The sequence below is a fragment of the Salvelinus namaycush genome, chromosome 14 (genome assembly GCF_016432855.1).
Source record: "Salvelinus namaycush isolate Seneca chromosome 14, SaNama_1.0, whole genome shotgun sequence".
In the NCBI taxonomy this organism is placed as follows: domain Eukaryota; kingdom Metazoa; phylum Chordata; class Actinopteri; order Salmoniformes; family Salmonidae; genus Salvelinus; species Salvelinus namaycush.
This window is the reverse complement of record NC_052320.1, coordinates 10,243,322-10,263,286: the sequence shown is the minus strand read 5'-3', so window position 1 is coordinate 10,263,286 and position 19,965 is coordinate 10,243,322. Positions and strand designations below refer to the sequence as shown.

The 19,965-nt window shown below is 44.1% G+C and overlaps 2 protein-coding genes across 2 annotated transcripts; one reads left to right on the top strand and one right to left on the bottom strand.

Moving 5' to 3' along the window:
• Nucleotides 1–701: 701 nt before the first annotated feature.
• Nucleotides 702–8,878, bottom strand: LOC120058823 (protein Wnt-1-like). Its single transcript, XM_039007555.1, has 4 exons — nt 8,778–8,878; nt 1,943–2,196; nt 1,462–1,727; nt 702–1,193 (listed from the first exon to the last, which is right to left on the bottom strand). Exons 1-4 carry the CDS (start codon nt 8,876–8,878, stop codon nt 702–704), a joined length of 1,113 nt encoding a protein of 370 aa, XP_038863483.1.
• A 3,900-nt stretch (nt 8,879–12,778) lies between these two features.
• On the top strand, nt 12,779–16,454 carry LOC120058822 (protein Wnt-10b-like). The gene is made up of 5 exons (XM_039007554.1): nt 12,779–12,852; nt 13,704–13,860; nt 14,354–14,459; nt 14,748–15,211; nt 15,897–16,454. The coding sequence occupies exons 1-5, from the start codon at nt 12,779–12,781 to the stop codon at nt 16,452–16,454; spliced, it is 1,359 nt and encodes a 452-aa protein (XP_038863482.1).
• Nucleotides 16,455–19,965: the final 3,511 nt, after the last annotated feature.

Genomic DNA, 19,965 nt, shown 5'->3' with positions numbered 1-19,965 from the left:
ACCTCCCTCTTGTTACAGTTCTTCACCGGTTTATGAGAGACCATGCTTGTGGTTCTCCCGCCACAGAGACATCTGTCTGACATTGTGTTCAGCAACCGTTACTCTCCTCCCTCCCCTCTCCTCCTCTGCCATCACATCTCTCTGCTGTGGAGGGGAGAGATGGAGAGGGGACAGAGACACTAGTTGTATCTTGTAAGGTCAGAGAGGGTGAAAGACTCAAATCCCAGCGTCTCTCTCAGACTAATTTTGGTTGTTTATCTCTAGCCACAAATCTATTTCCTTTGTAAGTACTTCCTTTAACTCAATCTGCCTCTGGTCTTGTTACTGGTGTTGGGAAGCCATAGTGAGGATTGGTTTCCATTCCATTCTACACGGTTGGATAGCTACAGCATTGAAATACCCAGTAAGCACACTAACATACTCTGTTACAGCAGGGCGTCAGGAGTAAGCACACACACACAAAACACACAAACCCTCCTTCTACACCCTGTAATCAATGTTGTGCTTTTCTCTTTTCTTTCCTCACAAAAAAACATTGATTAAGCTCTAGTACTCCCTGTATTCACTTTTCAACCCCCCAATTACCCCTTTAAGGAGTTAGTCCTTCCCTTCTCTACCACACCATTCCTCTATCTACACACCACCTGCCCAAAGAGCCTGTCCGTTTCCATCTCTGAGCCCCTGTCCTGGTTCTCCTGTGATCAGAGGCACTGGTGTAATGTCTGTGTGCTGGTGCAGTTGAGGCAGCTAACATGGCAGCACCAGTGGAACGTACAGTGACACCTCTCAGTGACCTTCTCAGTCTGAGTTTGGAACCCTCTACCACAACACAGCAGCTCACACCCATCCAGCGCCGGAGACGAGCTGTTACAGGTCCTCCCTGAAGTTCCGTGGGTACCCGTCTTGCCGTGGTAGGTGCAGAAGTTGGGTGACTTCTCAAAGTATACCAGGTCTCTGGATGATGGGGGTTTGTGGGAGGGGTTCTCGGGTTCGAGATGGCTTGGATCGGTACGGTGAGAGGCGCGGTTGGAACCCTTGTTGGCATAGACGACCCGGGATGCTCCGTCGAAGCGGTCCTTCAGGAAGTCCCCCACAGCGCGGAAGCTGGGTAGACGCATCCAGCAGGTACGCATAGTGCATGACCCTGACATGCCATGGCACTTACACTCCTGACGCATCTCTGATGACACTGTCTGGAGAGAGAAGGCAGAAAGGATTACAGATGAAGAAATGAAAATGTGGAAGATGGTGAGCAAAGAGAAGGTGGAAGAACATCAAGAGCAAATAAAACATGGAGGAAAGGGAAGAGGAAAGAAATCTTGGAAGAACATGAAGAGAATAAACATGAAAGAAAATGGATGAAATTCAGAAAAATAGGTTGATAACGGATAATCACTAAAGAGTGAGAGAGTGAACATACAGCATGACGTGCTATTTGTGAATCAACAATGTCTCCTTCACCATTCTCCCTGCCTCGTTGTTGTGTAGGTTAATGAGGTATCGGAGATCCCTTCCTCTCTCACTGGAGTCCACAAACTCCCGACTGAACATCCGGCCAAAGTCCACGTTGTCGCTGCAGCCACCCCAGTGCCAGTCAGGGCCCCCGGGCCCCCGACGACGGTAGTCACAGGTGCATGACTCTATGGCCCCCTCGGAGCAGGAGCGGGCCACCGCATGGGTCACCCCTGCACTCGTGATCGCAAACACAAACGCTGTCTCTCGGCAACCTGACACAACAACAGTAGAAATTCTCTTCAGCGCTATAGAATACAGAGCATTTTTGAATTACGATTTTAAATGTCAAAATCTCAAGATATGTTAAGATAGACTTTTCCCTTCCCAAATGGCCTACTAGAGAATCCAAGATTCCATGACATTCTGTACCAAAACAGTCCACCTGTTGCCTTAGTGAGGAGGCCCAGAAGGACAACAGACAACTCACCACGGTTGACGATTTTGCCAAATATTGCCAGGCTGTGGGTGGTCGGGCAGTTCCAGCGGCGGTTTCTGAACTGCCACTTGCACTCCTTGATGGCGGTGTGCAGGCCGGCTGTGATGGCGTGGAGGATCCCAGGGTTCTGGCGGATGAGGCGACGCTGGCGACGGTTCAGCTGGCCCAAGCTGGGATCCAGTACCAACTGGACGTTCTTAGAGTTGGTGAGGAGGTTTGCAGAGGAGGCAACGTTCACAATGCCCCTGGCAGAGATGAAGAGAAGGGAGGGTGGAATCAGTTAGTCAGAGAAAGAGAAGAGAGGGTGGGATCAGTTAGTCAGAGAAAGAGAAGAGAGGGTGGAATCAGTTAGTCAGAGAAAGAGAAGAGAGGGTGGAATCAGTTAGTCAGAGAGAGAGAAGAGAGGGTGGAATCAGTTAGTCAGAGAGAGAAGAGAGGGTGGAATCAGTTAGTCGGAGAGAGAGAAGAGAGGGTGGAATCAGTTAGTCAGAGAGAGAGAAGAGAGGGTGGAATCAGTTAATCAGAGAGAGAGAAGAGAGGGTGGAATCAGTTAGTCAGAGAGAGAAGAGAGGGTGGAATCAGTTAGTCGGAGAGAGAGAAGAGAGGGTGGAATCAGTTAGTCAGAGAGAGAGAAGAGAGGGTGGAATCAGTTAGTCAGAGAGAGAGAAGAGAGGGTGGAATCAGTTAGTCGGAGAGAGAGAAGAGAGGGTGGAATCAGTTAGTCAGAGAGAGAGAAGAGAGGGTGGAATCAGTTAATCAGAGAGAGAGAAGAGAGGGTGGAATCAGTTAATCAGAGAGAGAGAAGAGAGGGTGGAATCAGTTAGTCAGAGAGAGAAGAGAGGGTGGAATCAGTTAGTCGGAGAGAGAGAAGAGAGGGTGGAATCAGTTAGTCAGAGAGAGAGAAGAGAGGGTGGAATCAGTTAGTCAAAGAGAGAGAAGAGAGGGTGGAATCAGTTAGTCAAAGAGAGAGAAGAGAGGGTGGAATCAGTTAGTCGGAGAGAGAGAAGAGAGGGTGGAATCAGTTAGTCGGAGAGAGAGAAGAGAGGGTGGAATCAGTTAGTCAGAGAGAGAGAAGAGAGGGTGGAATCAGTTAGTCGGAGAGAGAGAAGAGAGGGTGGAATCAGTTAGTCAGAGAGAGAGAAGAGAGGGTGGAATCAGTTAGTCGGAGAGAGAGAAGAGAGGGTGGAATCAGTTAGTCGGAGAGAGAGAAGAGAGGGTGGAATCAGTTAGTCAGAGAGAGAGAAGAGAGGGTGGAATCAGTTAATCGGAGAGAGAGAAGAGAGGGTGGAATCAGTTAATCGGAGAGAGAGAAGAGAGGGTGGAATCAGTTAGTCAGAGAGAGAAGAGAGGGTGGAATCAGTTAGTCGGAGAGAGAGAAGAGAGGGTGGAATCAGTTAGTCAGAGAGAGAGAAGAGAGGGTGGAATCAGTTAGTCAAAGAGAGAGAAGAGAGGGTGGAATCAGTTAGTCAAAGAGAGAGAAGAGAGGGTGGAATCAGTTAGTCAAAGAGAGAGAAGAGAGGGTGGAATCAGTTAGTCGGAGAGAGAGAAGAGAGGGTGGAATCAGTTAGTCGGAGAGAGAGAAGAGAGGGTGGAATCAGTTAGTCGGAGAGAGAGAAGAGAGGGTGGAATCAGTTAGTCGGAGAGAGAGAAGAGAGGGTGGAATCAGTTAGTCAGAGAGAGAGAAGAGAGGGTGGAATCAGTTAATCAGAGAGAGAGAAGAGAGGGTGGAATCAGTTAGTCAGAGAGAGAAGAGAGGGTGGAATCAGTTAGTCGGAGAGAGAGAAGAGAGGGTGGAATCAGTTAGTCAGAGAGAGAGAAGAGAGGGTGGAATCAGTTAGTCAGAGAGAGAGAAGAGAGGGTGGAATCAGTTAGTCGGAGAGAGAGAAGAGAGGGTGGAATCAGTTAGTCAGAGAGAGAGAAGAGAGGGTGGAATCAGTTAATCAGAGAGAGAGAAGAGAGGGTGGAATCAGTTAATCAGAGAGAGAGAAGAGAGGGTGGAATCAGTTAGTCAGAGAGAGAAGAGAGGGTGGAATCAGTTAGTCGGAGAGAGAGAAGAGAGGGTGGAATCAGTTAGTCAGAGAGAGAGAAGAGAGGGTGGAATCAGTTAGTCAAAGAGAGAGAAGAGAGGGTGGAATCAGTTAGTCAAAGAGAGAGAAGAGAGGGTGGAATCAGTTAGTCGGAGAGAGAGAAGAGAGGGTGGAATCAGTTAGTCGGAGAGAGAGAAGAGAGGGTGGAATCAGTTAGTCAGAGAGAGAGAAGAGAGGGTGGAATCAGTTAGTCGGAGAGAGAGAAGAGAGGGTGGAATCAGTTAGTCAGAGAGAGAGAAGAGAGGGTGGAATCAGTTAGTCGGAGAGAGAGAAGAGAGGGTGGAATCAGTTAGTCGGAGAGAGAGAAGAGAGGGTGGAATCAGTTAGTCAGAGAGAGAGAAGAGAGGGTGGAATCAGTTAATCGGAGAGAGAGAAGAGAGGGTGGAATCAGTTAATCGGAGAGAGAGAAGAGAGGGTGGAATCAGTTAGTCAGAGAGAGAAGAGAGGGTGGAATCAGTTAGTCGGAGAGAGAGAAGAGAGGGTGGAATCAGTTAGTCAGAGAGAGAGAAGAGAGGGTGGAATCAGTTAGTCAAAGAGAGAGAAGAGAGGGTGGAATCAGTTAGTCAAAGAGAGAGAAGAGAGGGTGGAATCAGTTAGTCAAAGAGAGAGAAGAGAGGGTGGAATCAGTTAGTCGGAGAGAGAGAAGAGAGGGTGGAATCAGTTAGTCGGAGAGAGAGAAGAGAGGGTGGAATCAGTTAGTCGGAGAGAGAGAAGAGAGGGTGGAATCAGTTAGTCGGAGAGAGAGAAGAGAGGGTGGAATCAGTTAGTCAGAGAGAGAGAAGAGAGGGTGGAATCAGTTAATCAGAGAGAGAGAGAAGAGAGGGTGGAATCAGTTAGTCAGAGAGAGAGAAGAGAGGGTGGAATCAGTTAGTCAGAGAGAGAAGAGAGGGTGGAATCAGTTAGTCGGAGAGAGAGAAGAGAGGGTGGAATCAGTTAGTCGGAGAGAGAGAAGAGAGGGTGGAATCAGTTAGTCAGAGAGAGAGAAGAGAGGGTGGAATCAGTTAGTCGGAGAGAGAGAAGAGAGGGTGGAATCAGTTAGTCAGAGAGAGAGAAGAGAGGGTGGAATCAGTTAGTCAGAGAGAGAGAAGAGAGGGTGGAATCAGTTAGTCGGAGAGAGAGAAGAGAGGGTGGAATCAGTTAGTCGGAGAGAGAGAAGAGAGGGTGGAATCAGTTAGTCGGAGAGAGAGAAGAGAGGGTGGAATCAGTTAGTCGGAGAGAGAGAAGAGAGGGTGGAATCAGTTAGTCGGAGAGAGAGAAGAGAGGGTGGAATCAGTTAGTCGGAGAGAGAGAAGAGAGGGTGGAATCAGTTAGTCGGAGAGAGAGAAGAGAGGGTGGAATCAGTTAGTCGGAGAGAGAGAAGAGAGGGTGGAATCAGTTAGTCAGAGAGAGAGAAGAGAGGGTGGAATCAGTTAGTCGGAGAGAGAGAAGAGAGGGTGGAATCAGTTAGTCAGAGAGAGAGAAGAGAGGGTGGAATCAGTTAGTCGGAGAGAGAGAAGAGAGGGTGGAATCAGTTAGTCGGAGAGAGAGAAGAGAGGGTGGAATCAGTTAGTCAGAGAGAGAGAAGAGAGGGTGGAATCAGTTAGTCAGAGAGAGAGAAGAGAGGGTGGAATCAGTTAGTCGGAGAGAGAGAAGAGAGGGTGGAATCAGTTAGTCGGAGAGAGAGAAGAGAGGGTGGAATCAGTTAGTCAGAGAGAGAGAAGAGAGGGTGGAATCAGTTAGTCAGAGAGAGAGAAGAGAGGGTGGAATCAGTTAGTCGGAGAGAGAGAAGAGAGGGTGGAATCAGTTAGTCGGAGAGAGAGAAGAGAGGGTGGAATCAGTTAGTCGGAGAGAGAGAAGAGAGGGTGGAATCAGTTAGTCGGAGAGAGAGAAGAGAGGGTGGAATCAGTTAGTCGGAGAGAGAGAAGAGAGGGTGGAATCAGTTAGTCGGAGAGAGAGAAGAGAGGGTGGAATCAGTTAGTCAGAGAGAGAGAAGAGAGGGTGGAATCAGTTAGTCGGAGAGAGAGAAGAGAGGGTGGAATCAGTTAGTCAGAGAGAGAGAAGAGAGGGTGGAATCAGTTAGTCGGAGAGAGAGAAGAGAGGGTGGAATCAGTTAGTCGGAGAGAGAGAAGAGAGGGTGGAATCAGTTAGTCAGAGAGAGAGAAGAGAGGGTGGAATCAGTTAGTCAGAGAGAGAGAAGAGAGGGTGGAATCAGTTAGTCGGAGAGAGAGAAGAGAGGGTGGAATCAGTTAGTCGGAGAGAGAGAAGAGAGGGTGGAATCAGTTAGTCGGAGAGAGAGAAGAGAGGGTGGAATCAGTTAGTCAGAGAGAGAGAAGAGAGGGTGGAATCAGTTAATCGGAGAGAGAGAAGAGAGGGTGGAATCAGTTAGTCGGAGAGAGAGAAGAGAGGGTGGAATCAGTTAATCAGAGAGAGAGAGAAGAGAGGGTGGAATCAGTTAGTCAGAGAGAGAGAAGAGAGGGTGGAATCAGTTAGTCAGAGAGAGAGAAGAGAGGGTGGAATCAGTTAATCAGAGAGAGAGAAGAGAGGGTGGAATCAGTTAGTCGGAGAGAGAGAAGAGAGGGTGGAATCAGTTAGTCGGAGAGAGAGAAGAGAGGGTGGAATCAGTTAGTCAGAGAGAGAAGAGAGGGTGGGATCAGTTAGTCAGAGAGAGAGAAGAGAGGGTGGAATCAGTTAATCAGAGAGAGAGAAGAGAGGGTGGAATCAGTTAGTCAGAGAGAGAGAAGAGAGGGTGGAATCAGTTAGTCGGAGAGAGAGAAGAGAGGGTGGAATCAGTTAGTCGGAGAGAGAGAAGAGAGGGTGGAATCAGTTAGTCAGAGAGAGAAGAGAGGGTGGGATCAGTTAGTCAGAGAGAGAGAAGAGAGGGTGGAATCAGTTAATCAGAGAGAGAGAAGAGAGGGTGGAATCAGTTAGTCAGAGAGAGAGAAGAGAGGGTGGAATCAGTTAGTCAGAGAGAGACAAGCTCATGCATTTTCTTCTTTCATTGACCTTTAAAAATTGTATTGACCTTTAACAAAAACTATTTGGTTCAAATATATTTATTAATATAGGATTCTGATCATAATGGGTGATGGAAACATTTCATTGGAATTTGAGTATCAGCCACATAAGTAATAACAAACAACTTCAATACAGTCTATTTTATCTGATGTGATTATGGCTGCCATTATTGGCTGCAGTATGACTGCCATATTGCATTGCCAGCCTACTATATTTATGGTTTCAGTTACTTAGCCTAATTGTTGTGTCTCCTGCAACCCCTTGGCAATCAGAAAGACACATCATTATTTAACTGACTGACCACACTCTTAGAAAAAAAGTTCTGGATAGAACCAAAAAGGGTTATATTGCATGCCTTACATATGGCACCCCTAAAGGTTCTATACAGAACTTTTTGTAGGGTTATTTGATCAGAACCCCAGGGGTTCTTCTTTACTGAACCAAAATTGGTTCCATATAGAAACCTTGGGTTCCATATAGGGTTCTGTTTGGAACCAATTTAGGTTCTATATAGAACCTTAAGGGGTGCCATATATGAAGCAAGCATAGAACCCTTTTTGGTTCTATCCAGAATATTGTGTTCTAAGAGTGCACGGGCCAGACAGTATAACGCGCTCGGTCCAGGATTTGGAACGTTATTATCCCATCTTCAGATAAATATTTCAATCCAGTTTTCTTCTCTCTCGCTGAGTATCTTCTTTCTTTATGTTCTTGTCTTATTGTAGTGATAAGGATTGGTTTAGAAGTCAGACCCATGTCAAAAATAAATAAAAAGTATAGTTTACCCCAGTGACATTGCAAGGCTGCCATATTCCATAACGAATTATATTGCGGTCTGCGTTATCATTTTGATTATTCAGTTAAATATTATTCATGCAGCTGTTCTCTCTTAATGTCTTTGCAGTGACAGAATGCGTAGTATGCCATGGTCTATAAGCCTACTTAAAATGTGATTTATATTTGTCCACTTAAGCTAGTGTAAGGCACACTATTTCGCATGCTGGCTTTCTAGTTTATAACAAATGTATGCAGACATTGGCGAGGGAATGTATATTTATCCTATAGTTGATCCTATATAGAGTGGAATGTTGAGCATACTTGGAAAATACGACCATGACAATATATAGGACCCTGAATACGACCTGGAATGGAACTGCTCTCTGCCATGAAATAAATCCATATTTAATTTATCCCACATTGGGACAGAATTTTTTTGTCTCCCGTTCAAGCCACACTATCAAAATTACAAGCGACAGAGAGAGGGAGAGGGGGGGGGGGTAAATTGAATAAACATGGGCTGCAACCGTTCCCAAAAAAACGAAATCGTTATCATATTGAAAAATAATACTTCCTTTATATCAAAAGATTTAATGGAGAAAGTAATTCCTTTCGATTGAAAACTGGCTAAATCGAGTTAGTTAACCTACTCGCTCTAAATTGGAAGGTGTCATCCTAAAACCCTCAAATCTTAATGGCTTGTGGTTAGTGCTTGGTTTTCTAGCAGAAATGAACAGAAATGATGAAGCTGGAGCCAACAATAACACATGATTATTCCGAGCATGGAACAGGCCTAACGGTTTAGTGTCGATTCAGTTGATTTGGAAGCAGAGCACTGCATATTCCAGGCAATACACCATCATACCACGCATTGACTCCTTTGCTGCAGGCTTCGTTGAAATGAGCATTGTTCATTAGGAGGCGCATTTAATTGAATGAATACCTCACACATTAACTGAACTACTTACCACCACCGGCCGCTGTTGTTGACTGCCCCCGTGCCTGAGCGCGAGGAGACCAGCAGGATGCACGCGGCTTTCATCCCCAGAAGCAGTGCGAGGATCCTCATTATGTCTTCAATTAGAATATGAAAACAGAGCAGGCAAATGTCAAAATTCCGCATCTGAATTCCAAGCACTTTGTATATCTGGTTCTAATTATGATAACAATTCTATTTTGAAGCACAAATAAATCTAGGCCTACTAGATATACATCTGTTTGCCTCCTGCTCCCCAACCATGACCCATAAATAAAACTCATCATAAGAATTGATAATGGAAATAAACCAATTATTTTTAGAATGAATAATGAGATCTCGTATTACAGAAGTCCCTCTATTATAAAAGTGATCTATAGGCAACAGGTTTATTCATCTCTCTGATACCCTGTCATTCTCCCATGCAGGTTATCAACGAGCAGGTAATGTATCAACGTGTACTCACCACACCACATTCCAAAGAACGGGACTTTAGAGGGGAAAAAGCAACGAGGAGCCTTTCCTATAATAATGAATCTGGTGAGGAGACAGTCAGACAGAGGAGACAGGTTGCTAAATGGGTCCTTGTCTAGTGCAGCTGAAGTGTCTTTCCAGGCTCGGCTGCAGGATGCTGCGGCTGTTCTCTTTACGCGCTCTACGTCTATCTATGTAGGGATGCTCTGGACAACAGCAGCGCATTGAGCGCGTGGGACAGTCCGGAAGACTTGATCCCCTCCATGAGTGATAGGCAACACATTCTTTTCTTATTGAGCGCTACAAGAGGAATCAAAAGGGATTTGCTGCTCTCATGTCCCCTTTTTTCTGCCCTCTTTTCAATAGGATTGTAAGGAGGGATAGTTAATTGCCTTCATAGGGCACAATGAATAAAGAAAACAAAAACGGACAGAAAGGAGGAGAAAGGAAAATAAAAAATAGCCAAGGCAATCCACCAGTGTAAATTGCACATATTACTAACGGAATCTCACGGTAATCAAATAATCCACCGATTCTTAAGAAATGATGGCTATTAATGCTTGTAGTATTTTCCCACAGGCTCATGCTCTGTCTTCCACATCCAGTCTTCCTGAATTAAGTCAAAACACTGAGATGTATGTGTCTGTGTGTGGAGATGTGCTGTGGCTGTGAGTGCGCACAGCCTGGTTTTCTCCTCCCATTTATGATGCATGCGCGAGGTTGGTCGGTGTTACTGTACAGTACAGTTACAGCGGAATATGAGCCATCTAAACAGCACTTTTTACCCGCTGGTTGGATTACTCCCTTAACCGCGTCTCCTCCTTCTTTATCAAACTCTCGTATAGCCTACATTCTCAAGATGTTTTCAGTGGCTTGCCACATTTCTCTGCCTTCTTCTTCCATCAGCCGATATCATACACCGAGTGTACAAAACATGAAGTAAACCTGCTCTTTCCATGACATAGCTTTCACCTGGATTCACCTGGTCAATCTATGATCCCTTAATGATGGCACTTGTTAAATCCACTTGAATCAGTGTAGATGAAGGGGAGGAGACAGGTTAAAGAATGCTTTTTAAACCTTGAGACAATAAAGACGTGGATTGTGTATGTGTGCCATTCATTATAAATGAATAAGACCAAAGTTGATTTTTCTTAATTATTCACATTTGAAATGAATCATATTTTTGAATGATTTAGAAGGTTTCATAAATGTCACCCAAGAAGAAAAGCTAATTCCCAAAACATCTGGCTTGCAGACCGCCCTCGACGCATGTGGCTTGTAATCATCAGCCACATTGCGGCGTCTCCTCATCTACTACAGACTGGGTGGAATATGAGCAAATATGCCCCATAGGCCCATAGACAGACAGTTAATTGAAATCAGGCTACATAGTGTCCTTATTCTGTCCTATCTGTTTCTGTATGTGGTTGGAGTTAAGTTTCTTGTTTAGGTATCTAGGATCAGCCACAAGGAATTATGGCATTTGATAATTCTCTCCCAGCTAGCACATAACATTCTGAGAACCATATGTTTCTTAGAGAGCTTGGTGAGAGCATGGTTGTCCTATGGTTATTTTGCATAAAACCTGCCCACAACTTTCTCGGGAATGGTACAAGATAGTTGCTTGTCTTTGGAACATTCTCAGCACAAGGCATTGTACTTGACAAAAAACAAACATTATTTTGTTCTTAATTCATTACTTTAACGTTCTGTTAAAGGAAACATATGACTTTGTTCCCACAACCAATGTGAAACCAAAAACACACGTTCCCACAACTCCCAAAGAACCAAACGTGCCTAACCTCTCTCCCCCCCCTCATGGTTTAAGGACGTGATAGCAGAAGGAAGGGTTCTTTTGTCGAGAGGATTTAATGAGGGGTATCCTACGTCATTTATACTCCCGCTTCTTAAAGTTGCTGCTCAAACAGGCTTCCTGGGGCGCTCATGCGACACCGAGCAGATTAGAGCCCGCAATCCGGATAAAGCGACGCCTTTTATGCACAAATCAACTTCAAATCACATTTTAAGCCACTTAGATATACATGACAAGCTAGAATGCTAATGCACTTTTCATTGCCGGAGTTTAGGGAATAGAAGGAGATTAAATGAAGAATTGGTGTCACTATGTGAACCGGCGGCGGTTAAGGGGGGTTTTAACTACATTTAATGAAACTACATCACACAATTTTATGTTATAATACCTAGTTATTTGGAATGGTGAACAAGGATGAAATGGAATTCGATAGTTTATCTGGATGTACCTGTTGATTAAATTATAATTGTATTATGCCAAGTAACTAATTATGTGCATGATATATAAAGCCTTCATTTCCATTTGAGTCAACCTGAGGGATATCCCATGGGCAGTACATATCAAACACCCTAAACCAGCTGGGTGGAAACCTTTATCAGAGGCCACAGCATCTCATCTGGTGCGTTTGTCATTTCTTGGGAAGCTATAGTCTCCAAAGGCTAAAAGACAGACAAGAGGATGGGTGTTATTTTGGCACAGACATGTTAAAGGCAACTTGCCAAACGTAAAAGACAGAGAGAAAACATTTTTGGTATTGTGCGACACTTTCCTCTAGGAAAAGTTATGAAGCGTGAAAATATCAGTTTATCAAACAAGTCGAAAACTGATGAAGTGTGACAATAAACAATAACTTATTTGAACTTTATGTCAATTGTACTCAAACTTTGATGACTTGTTTGCAAATTACATTAAAGATAGCCTCTCCTTACTGTATGGAAAGGGTTTTATTTCATTCGCTGAAAAAAAATATCAAACTGTTATGGAATGATGAAGTTGTTTCAAACACAACAATAAAGAACAGACGAGCTGATTGAGGTGGAGGAAGGGAGAAGGAAGAGGGGTAACAGATGACTGTTTACCCAAGTATCATTGGAGCGCTGCGAAGAGAGCCGCGCGCCTGCCTGCTGCTGCCTCTAGCTCCCTGTCGTACAGTGGAACCAGCAGCAACCAACCAATCCCCTCCCCCCAACACTATAGTCATTTATTTCCTAGACATATCTGGAATGATTTTTCTCTTGGGTTTCATCTGAATACATTCGTTTTCTGTCAGTTGTATCCAACAAAATAGTAACATCCATATCAGTGATGATACATATAAAAGTGTGTTCTATTATTATATGGTAGTACAATTTCTCACTCACAGATGGTGATGCTGGTGAGGAAAATGGTACCTGCGCGAAAAATCTTTGGATATGTTGTGACACTTATTGGCTATCGGTCAAATTCACATAATGGTTTGTCAAATGTTGATGCTTTTCTCAGAAGCTCAATACTTCGAAAACAACCGCCTGTAGCGACATCTCCCCTCCCTTATTTTCTCTCCCCCTCCCCTTCACGTTCGCCCCAAACTATTCTGCTCTCTTTCTTCATTCCTCGTTCTGTTGGAGGCACATCGATAATCTACTCCACTCTTGTCCAATTTTTCTTTTAATCGATTTTCACACCAGTGTTTTAATGTCACGTCGGGAAAGACGCTTACCAAAATGGAGATATCACATAAATTCAGTTGGGACCTTGTCCTGATTTTGGCAGTGGCACTTACGTCACCTGCAATCACGTAAGTAGCCTGAGAGAGTGATGAGAAGTTGATAAAGGGCTGATGATGTTCTATGACCATTCCGGGGATGAGAAATAATTAAAACGAAAAGTTAAGTCAGAGGAAGATTTTGTTAAAGTTACTGATATTTCCTTGAGGTTGATCTAATATTATATTTTAGTTAAATAACTTGTTGGTGCACATGTTACAATGCCTTGATGTCTGCGTTCAACTCTGTCTCACTAACATGCCTATTGCTGCCTGCTGTTACCGCTGACATCACGATTTCAAAATGTTTCTTTGTTTGCAACCTGTAATGACACACACACACACACACACACACACACACACACACACACACACACACACACACACACACACACACACACACACACACACACACACACACACACACACACACACACACACACACACACACACACACACACACACACACACACACTAATCAGAACCAACAGTTGGAAGACTGAATGATTAAGGACATGCAAAACAGAGATGGTTTAGTAACAATGCCATCCAGGTTTCTACTGCACACTTTTTTACAATACTGTGCTTCACTGGAACTTGTGTAACTAAAATGTAAGTAGTGAATATATGTAAATAGGCCTACTGTAGATACAGTATGATGGTAATCCCAGAGATAATAATCAACATTCTATTTCCTTGAAAATACATATTTTCCCAGAATTTAGCGTTAAGCTGCGTCAGCAAATACTTTTCTGTAAATGTTAATTTCATTACATGACACTTTCATTCTTAGACTGAGGGTCGGAGCAGGCACTTCACAGATAGATATTGCTCTAGAGTTGACTGATGAACCCTGTGCCACCTCCACTGTATCCTCACCTCAGGGTGCTGTGTAATGACATCCTGGGTCTGAAGGTGGCAGGAGATCCAGTGCTGACCCCTACCTCTGTCTGCCTGCGGCTGGCGGGCCTGAGCAAGCGTCAGATGCGTCTGTGTGTTCGGAGCCCCGACGTGACGGCTTCAGCCCTGCAGGGCATACAGGTCATAGATAGATAGATATATAATACAATTGTTTTATACAATATTTGACCATATTTTATCAGGGCCTGGAATGAAGATTCATTTTAGTAATGTTGCCAAACCGGGCTATCTGTATTGTGTCCCACCCACCACCCGCCAACCCCTCTTTTACTGCGACTCTCTGTTCATCATATATTCATAGTCACTTTAACCATATCTACATGTACATACTACCTCAATCAGCCTGATTAACCGGTGTCTGTATGTAGCCTCGCTACTTTTATATCCTCGCTGTTGTATATAGCCTGTCTTTTTACTGTTGTTTTATTTCTTTACCTACCTATTGTTCACCTAATACCTTTTTTGCACTATTGGTTAGAGTCTGTAAGTAAGCATTTCACTGTAAGGTCTACACCTGTTGTACTCGGCGCACGTGACAAATACACTTTGATTTGATTTGATTTGAAAATGCCAATGTCCATTCTGGTGGGGTATTTATTTCTGTGCATCCCAGGTGGCCATCCACGAGTGCCAGCACCAGCTCAGAGACCAGAGGTGGAACTGTTCTGCCCTGGAGAGCCTCAACAAGCTGCCCCACCAGAGCGCAATCCTCAACAGGGGTGAGAGAGACACAGGGGCAGAGAAAGATGGAGGGTGGACTTGCAGACAGGATATTGTCCATGTGATCTGACCAGAAAAAACTCCAGGTCCCTGGTCAGGAAGACTTTTAGGCCCTATAGGTGGGGATAGTGGACAAAAAAAGGATGCTGACATAAAAGCATTTCTTTGCATGTTTTCCTTTATAGAATAAAAATAATTAAAGGATATGAAGCTTCCCTGTGGTATCTAGATTATACCCAGTATGATAACATCAAGACTCTGATGTGTCTCTCTCCGCTCTCCCACAGGCTTCAGGGAGACTGCCTTCTCTCTGTCCCTGTTGGCAGCGGGTGTGGCACACTCCGTGGCTTCTGCCTGCAGCCTGGGCAAACTCCGTGACTGCGGCTGCGAGGCCAAGCGTCGCCTGGACGATGACAAGATCCGTCTCAAACTCACCCAACTGCAGCTGCAGACCCTACAGAGAGGCGGGGCCAGAGCGGGCATGGGAGGGGGTGGGGGAGGAGGCCCCCCCGCCCCCCAGGATTTCAAAGATGTGCCAGCCAGCCAGCGTTCTGGTTCTACCCACCCCACCTCCCTCCTCAATCCCCTGCCAGAGGACTTCAGCCCCCAGCAGGAAACCTGGGAGTGGGGGGGCTGTAGCCATGACACCCGCTTCGGTGAGAGATTCTCCAGAGATTGGTTGGACTCCCGGGGGACTCCGAGGGATATCCACGCCCGCATGAGGATCCACAACAACAGGGTGGGCCGACAGGTGAGCAGAGACTCTGACAGATAGGATTCATCTGTTGTATTTTTATCAAGATGATAACTGCAGATAGGATTCAGGCTCTCATTTGGTGAAGGTTTCGCAATGGAATTCATCAAGTTTTCTAACATTCATGTAATTTAATATTGAATTGAATGAATTAGTTATAAATGTTTATTACAGATTCATAAACAATCAATAAAATATTTATAAAACACGTATGAACCATTTTAAAGCTGCAATATGTAACTTTTTAGGTGACCTGACCAAATCCACATAGAAATGTGTGTTATAGATCTGTTATTTTCATTGATAGTGAGTCTAAGAATCGGTAGATCTGTTCTATGTCTGCTATTTCTATGCTTCCCGTTCTTCAGTTCGATTTTTTTCGAATTTTACTTTCGGTTTTGTACACCAGCTTCAAACAGCTTAAAGTACAATGTTTTTGGTTATTGAAAATATGTTTCACAGCAGTTTAGATGGTACAATGATTCTCTATGCTATTCTTGCTTGTTTTGTCACAGAAACTGAAATTAGGCAAACTATTTGAATTTTAGCAACCAGGAAATGGCGCAGCGATTTCTGCATAGTGTATCTTTAAATACATTTATAATTGTTACCCTAGTACATTGCAATCAAAAGCCTTCTTATACTTCTATGGATAGTGACATGATTGTTTCCCCCTGCACAGCTTGTGACTGACAACATGAAGCGGAGGTGTAAGTGCCACGGCACGTCAGGCAGCTGCCAGTTCAAGACCTGCTGGTACGTGTCTCCTGAGTTCAGGCTGCTGGGTTCTCTGCTGAGGGATAAGTTCCTCTCCGCCATCTTCATCAACTCCCAGAACAAGAACAGCGGGGTGTTCAACCCCCGGGTCGCAGCTGGCAATGGAGCCTTGAATGGGGTTAGGAACGGGGCCGGAGTGGGGTCCAGATCTGGGTCTGGGGGCGTGGGTAGCCCAAACAATGTGGGTCGGCGGAGGCCGAGTGTGTCACGGGAGCTGGTCTACTTTGAGAAGTCTCCAGACTTCTGTGAGCGGGAGCCGTCCCTGGACTCCTTGGGCACCCAGGGACGGATCTGCAACAAGACCAGCCACAGCATGGACAGCTGCGGGTCCCTGTGCTGCGGGAGAGGGCACAATATCCTGAAGCAGACACGTAGTGAGAGGTGCCACTGCCGCTTCCACTGGTGCTGCTACGTGCTCTGTGAGGAGTGTCGAGTCACTGAGTGGGTCAACGTTTGTAAGTAGACCAGTAGCCTTCTGTATACATAAACCGACACAACTAAACCTTTAATTTGGTATATGGGTAGACGAGACCCATCCAGGACTCTTACTTACTTAATCATCTTAATGCTTTGGGACGCATGGGGCCTCCACAAGAGAGAAAGAGTGCTACTATTTCAAGTCAGCACTAGCAGCCATCTTGGTACGGGTTCCTGGTCAGACCACAGTCTTTGATGTTCTTCTCAACTGTCCTCCAGGTTTCTCCTGGACATTTTCAGGACACAGGATGGCAAAATCGAAATCCATCCTTTAACTCTGTCCAATGTACACACATTCACCCAACCAAACCTTTCATTTCAGTGTTTGTGTTTCTCTTTGCGTCAGTTAAGTCTCCCACAGAATCGGTTTATCCCCCGCTTCTTCTTCTTCTCCTCTTTTTTTTCTTCTTTCCGTCATCTGGGATCTATTTTCCCTTTGTTGCCTGTTGTTATTCTCAAAATGCCAAGTCAGAGATTGAAGACGAGGTGACTCATGTCATTTGTCTTTCTTTCCTCGGTCTGTTTGGATGCAGCTCTTTCAGCCATGATAATCAGAATGCCCTGGACCCCATCTGCTGTTCTGTTCTGCGCTCCCCTGGTCTCTGTTCAGAAACAAAGAACACTCAAACAGCAGTAAGGCATTACTATTTCAACTAACTAATGCCTAGGCTACTATTACAGTGTACAGTTTTTGTGTACATGAAAAATGTATATTATTTTGGTGTGTGAATTTATTTAGACTCCGTTGCTTGGCATCTGCTGTGTGGCACCAGTTTATGAGAGGAACATATGAGGCCCAATGACTGAGTGTTTCTCTGCTCAGGATGGTGAAATTGAGCTGAAGTCGTAATAGTCAGCAAAGCCTGAACACAACAGTGGGACGCTGGAAAACAGACAAGGCATGTCACGAGTTCTGATATGGAATGTGGTAATGAACTCCAGAGGACGATTATACTCATTGAATATTTTGCACCTGCACCCCAAGACCAATGGGTTTCAATTCTTTAATTCAAATTCTTCATTGCATGAACCAGGAGGAACTAAGGAAACAGAACTAAAGAGAACCAGGCATGATAGTTCCTCAACGTGTTTCCACTACCAACGGAATCAGAACCACAAGTCATCTAGTGGGGACAGTTTTTTTCTGTCCATGGATTTTCTTGGAGAAGGAAACCCATGTCTGGCTCTTGGTTGAGGGATGTTTTTGATCTCTCTCCATACTGAACTGCAGGTCATTTAGGGAATACTGCACCTAGAACTGTAACACTCATAACCAGGAAATGACCACACACACTGTATTATTGCTGTTTCTTTTGTTTTGTGATTATGTTTTATTTAGTGAATCAATATAATTATTATGTCACAAATATGCCTCTACTTATTGTTGCTGCATGGAAATTGTCTCATTCCATTGTGAGAACAGCGGGGATCATAGGTCTCTGCATTTCTGATACGTCTCAATGCTATGAAATGTGTGGGAAGGAGTGTATGAGTGCCCACTTCGAGAGAAAGGTAGAGAATTGGCACACATGGATTGAGTATATCAAACCCAGGCAAGGCATGCTCTATTCCCATGACCTGGATTAGGGAGCTGATGGTAAGGTGGGGTGAGGTGTGGGAGGGTTGGAGGGATTGGGCATAACCCACTTGGAACAAACTGGTTGAATTAACATTGTTTCAACGTAATTTGTCAACATATTGTGACGTGGAATCTATGTGGAAAATACAGTTGATTTGAAAAAAGTACCTTTAAAACAACATCAGTTAAAAAACGATATGCTGGGAAGCACCTCTTAATGGAGAGTGGATCTGTCTCCATCAGGAGTCTCCAGCCTTTTCTAGCATGAGAGCTACTAAAGAAAAATGAAACATGTCACAAGCTACAATTGTTTTTCTATTTTTTTCTATTAAATAGGCACATTCTCCTCCTCTCCCCCGCAACTCTTCCCCGCAACTCTTCCCCTGGTCCTTAGTGTACTAGAGGAAGTAGTGCACTATGTTGTCAACTCTTCCCCTGGTCCTTAGTGTACAAGAGAAAGTAGTGCACTATGTTGTCAACTCTTCCCCTGGTCCTTAGTGTACAAGAGAAAGTAGTGCACTATGTTGTCAACTCTTCCCTGGTCCTTAGTGTACAAGAGAAAGTAGTGCACTATGTTGTCAACTCTTCCCCTGGTCCTTAGTGTACAAGAGGAAGTAGTGCACTATGTTGTCAACTCTTCCCCTGGTCCTTAGAGAGAAAGTAGTGCACTATGTTGTCAACTCTTCCCCTGGTCCTTAGTGCACAAGAGAAAGTAGTGCACTATGTTGTCAATTCTTCCCCTGGTCCTTAGTGTACAAGAGAATGTAGTGCACTATGTTTTCTGACAATATGCCTGGTAAAATAATGGTTAATAAACGACTAAGGTGGGCCCTATAAAATGTGTGCTTTTCCCCCCCTAAATTCTCTTTTATATTTTCCCAAATTATGTTCTCGCAGTTTTATTTTTTCCTGTTTTTAGATTTTTTTCACTCTCAAAATTACAATTGTTTATAGAGAAACAACACAGTTGGATGTTCTGAGCCCATGTCAATTGTCATGGTCGTTATTAGAGAAGGATCAAGGCGCAGCGGGATTACAGTGCCACATAATTTATTCAAGTGAAACTATAAAACAAAACAAGAAACAAATAACGAACCGTGACTACAGCGGTGCTACATACACTAACTCAAAATACAAAATACAATATCCCACAAAACACAGGTGGAAAAAAGGCTACCTAAATATGATCCCCAATTAGAGACAACGATTACCAGGTGCCTCTAATTGGGAATCATACAAAATCACCAACATAGAAAAACAAAACTAGAACCCCACATAGTAATAACAACTAGACTAACCCCCCAGTCACGCCCTGACCTACTCCACCATAGAAAATAAGGACTCTCTATGGTCAGGATTTGACATCAATGCTTAAATCACATCAGAAGACAATTTTTTAGGTCTGGAAGAAAATGAACACATTTTTTTCAGTGTAATTTTTGAGTATAATTCCCCTTTAATTGCGCACCTAGCCATTTAATTCCGCACATCAATGACCACATTTTGAGGTTACTGTAACTATACATTTCTTCTTATGTAATCATATAAAGCACGCATGTTCAAGATAGCATGCATAGGTCATCGCAAGTTTGTGGAGATCTTCACAATAATCTGTGCAGAATCTAGAACGGCATTGATCATTTGAACCATGTACTTTTAATGTAATCTCAACTACCATCCAGGTCATTTGGTTCAAGTTGAACGTTTTAATGCCACATGCACAAGTACAGTGAAATGCCTATCTTGCCAGCGCTAAATTCAACAATGCAATAATCAATAACAATATAATACTAAAAATAACACAAGGTAGAACAAAAACACATAAGAAATTTAAAAACGAAATAAGAAGAACACAAGAAGGTAAGTAAGTAAGTCTATATACGGGGTCAGTTCCAGTACCACATTTACAAGGTCAGCA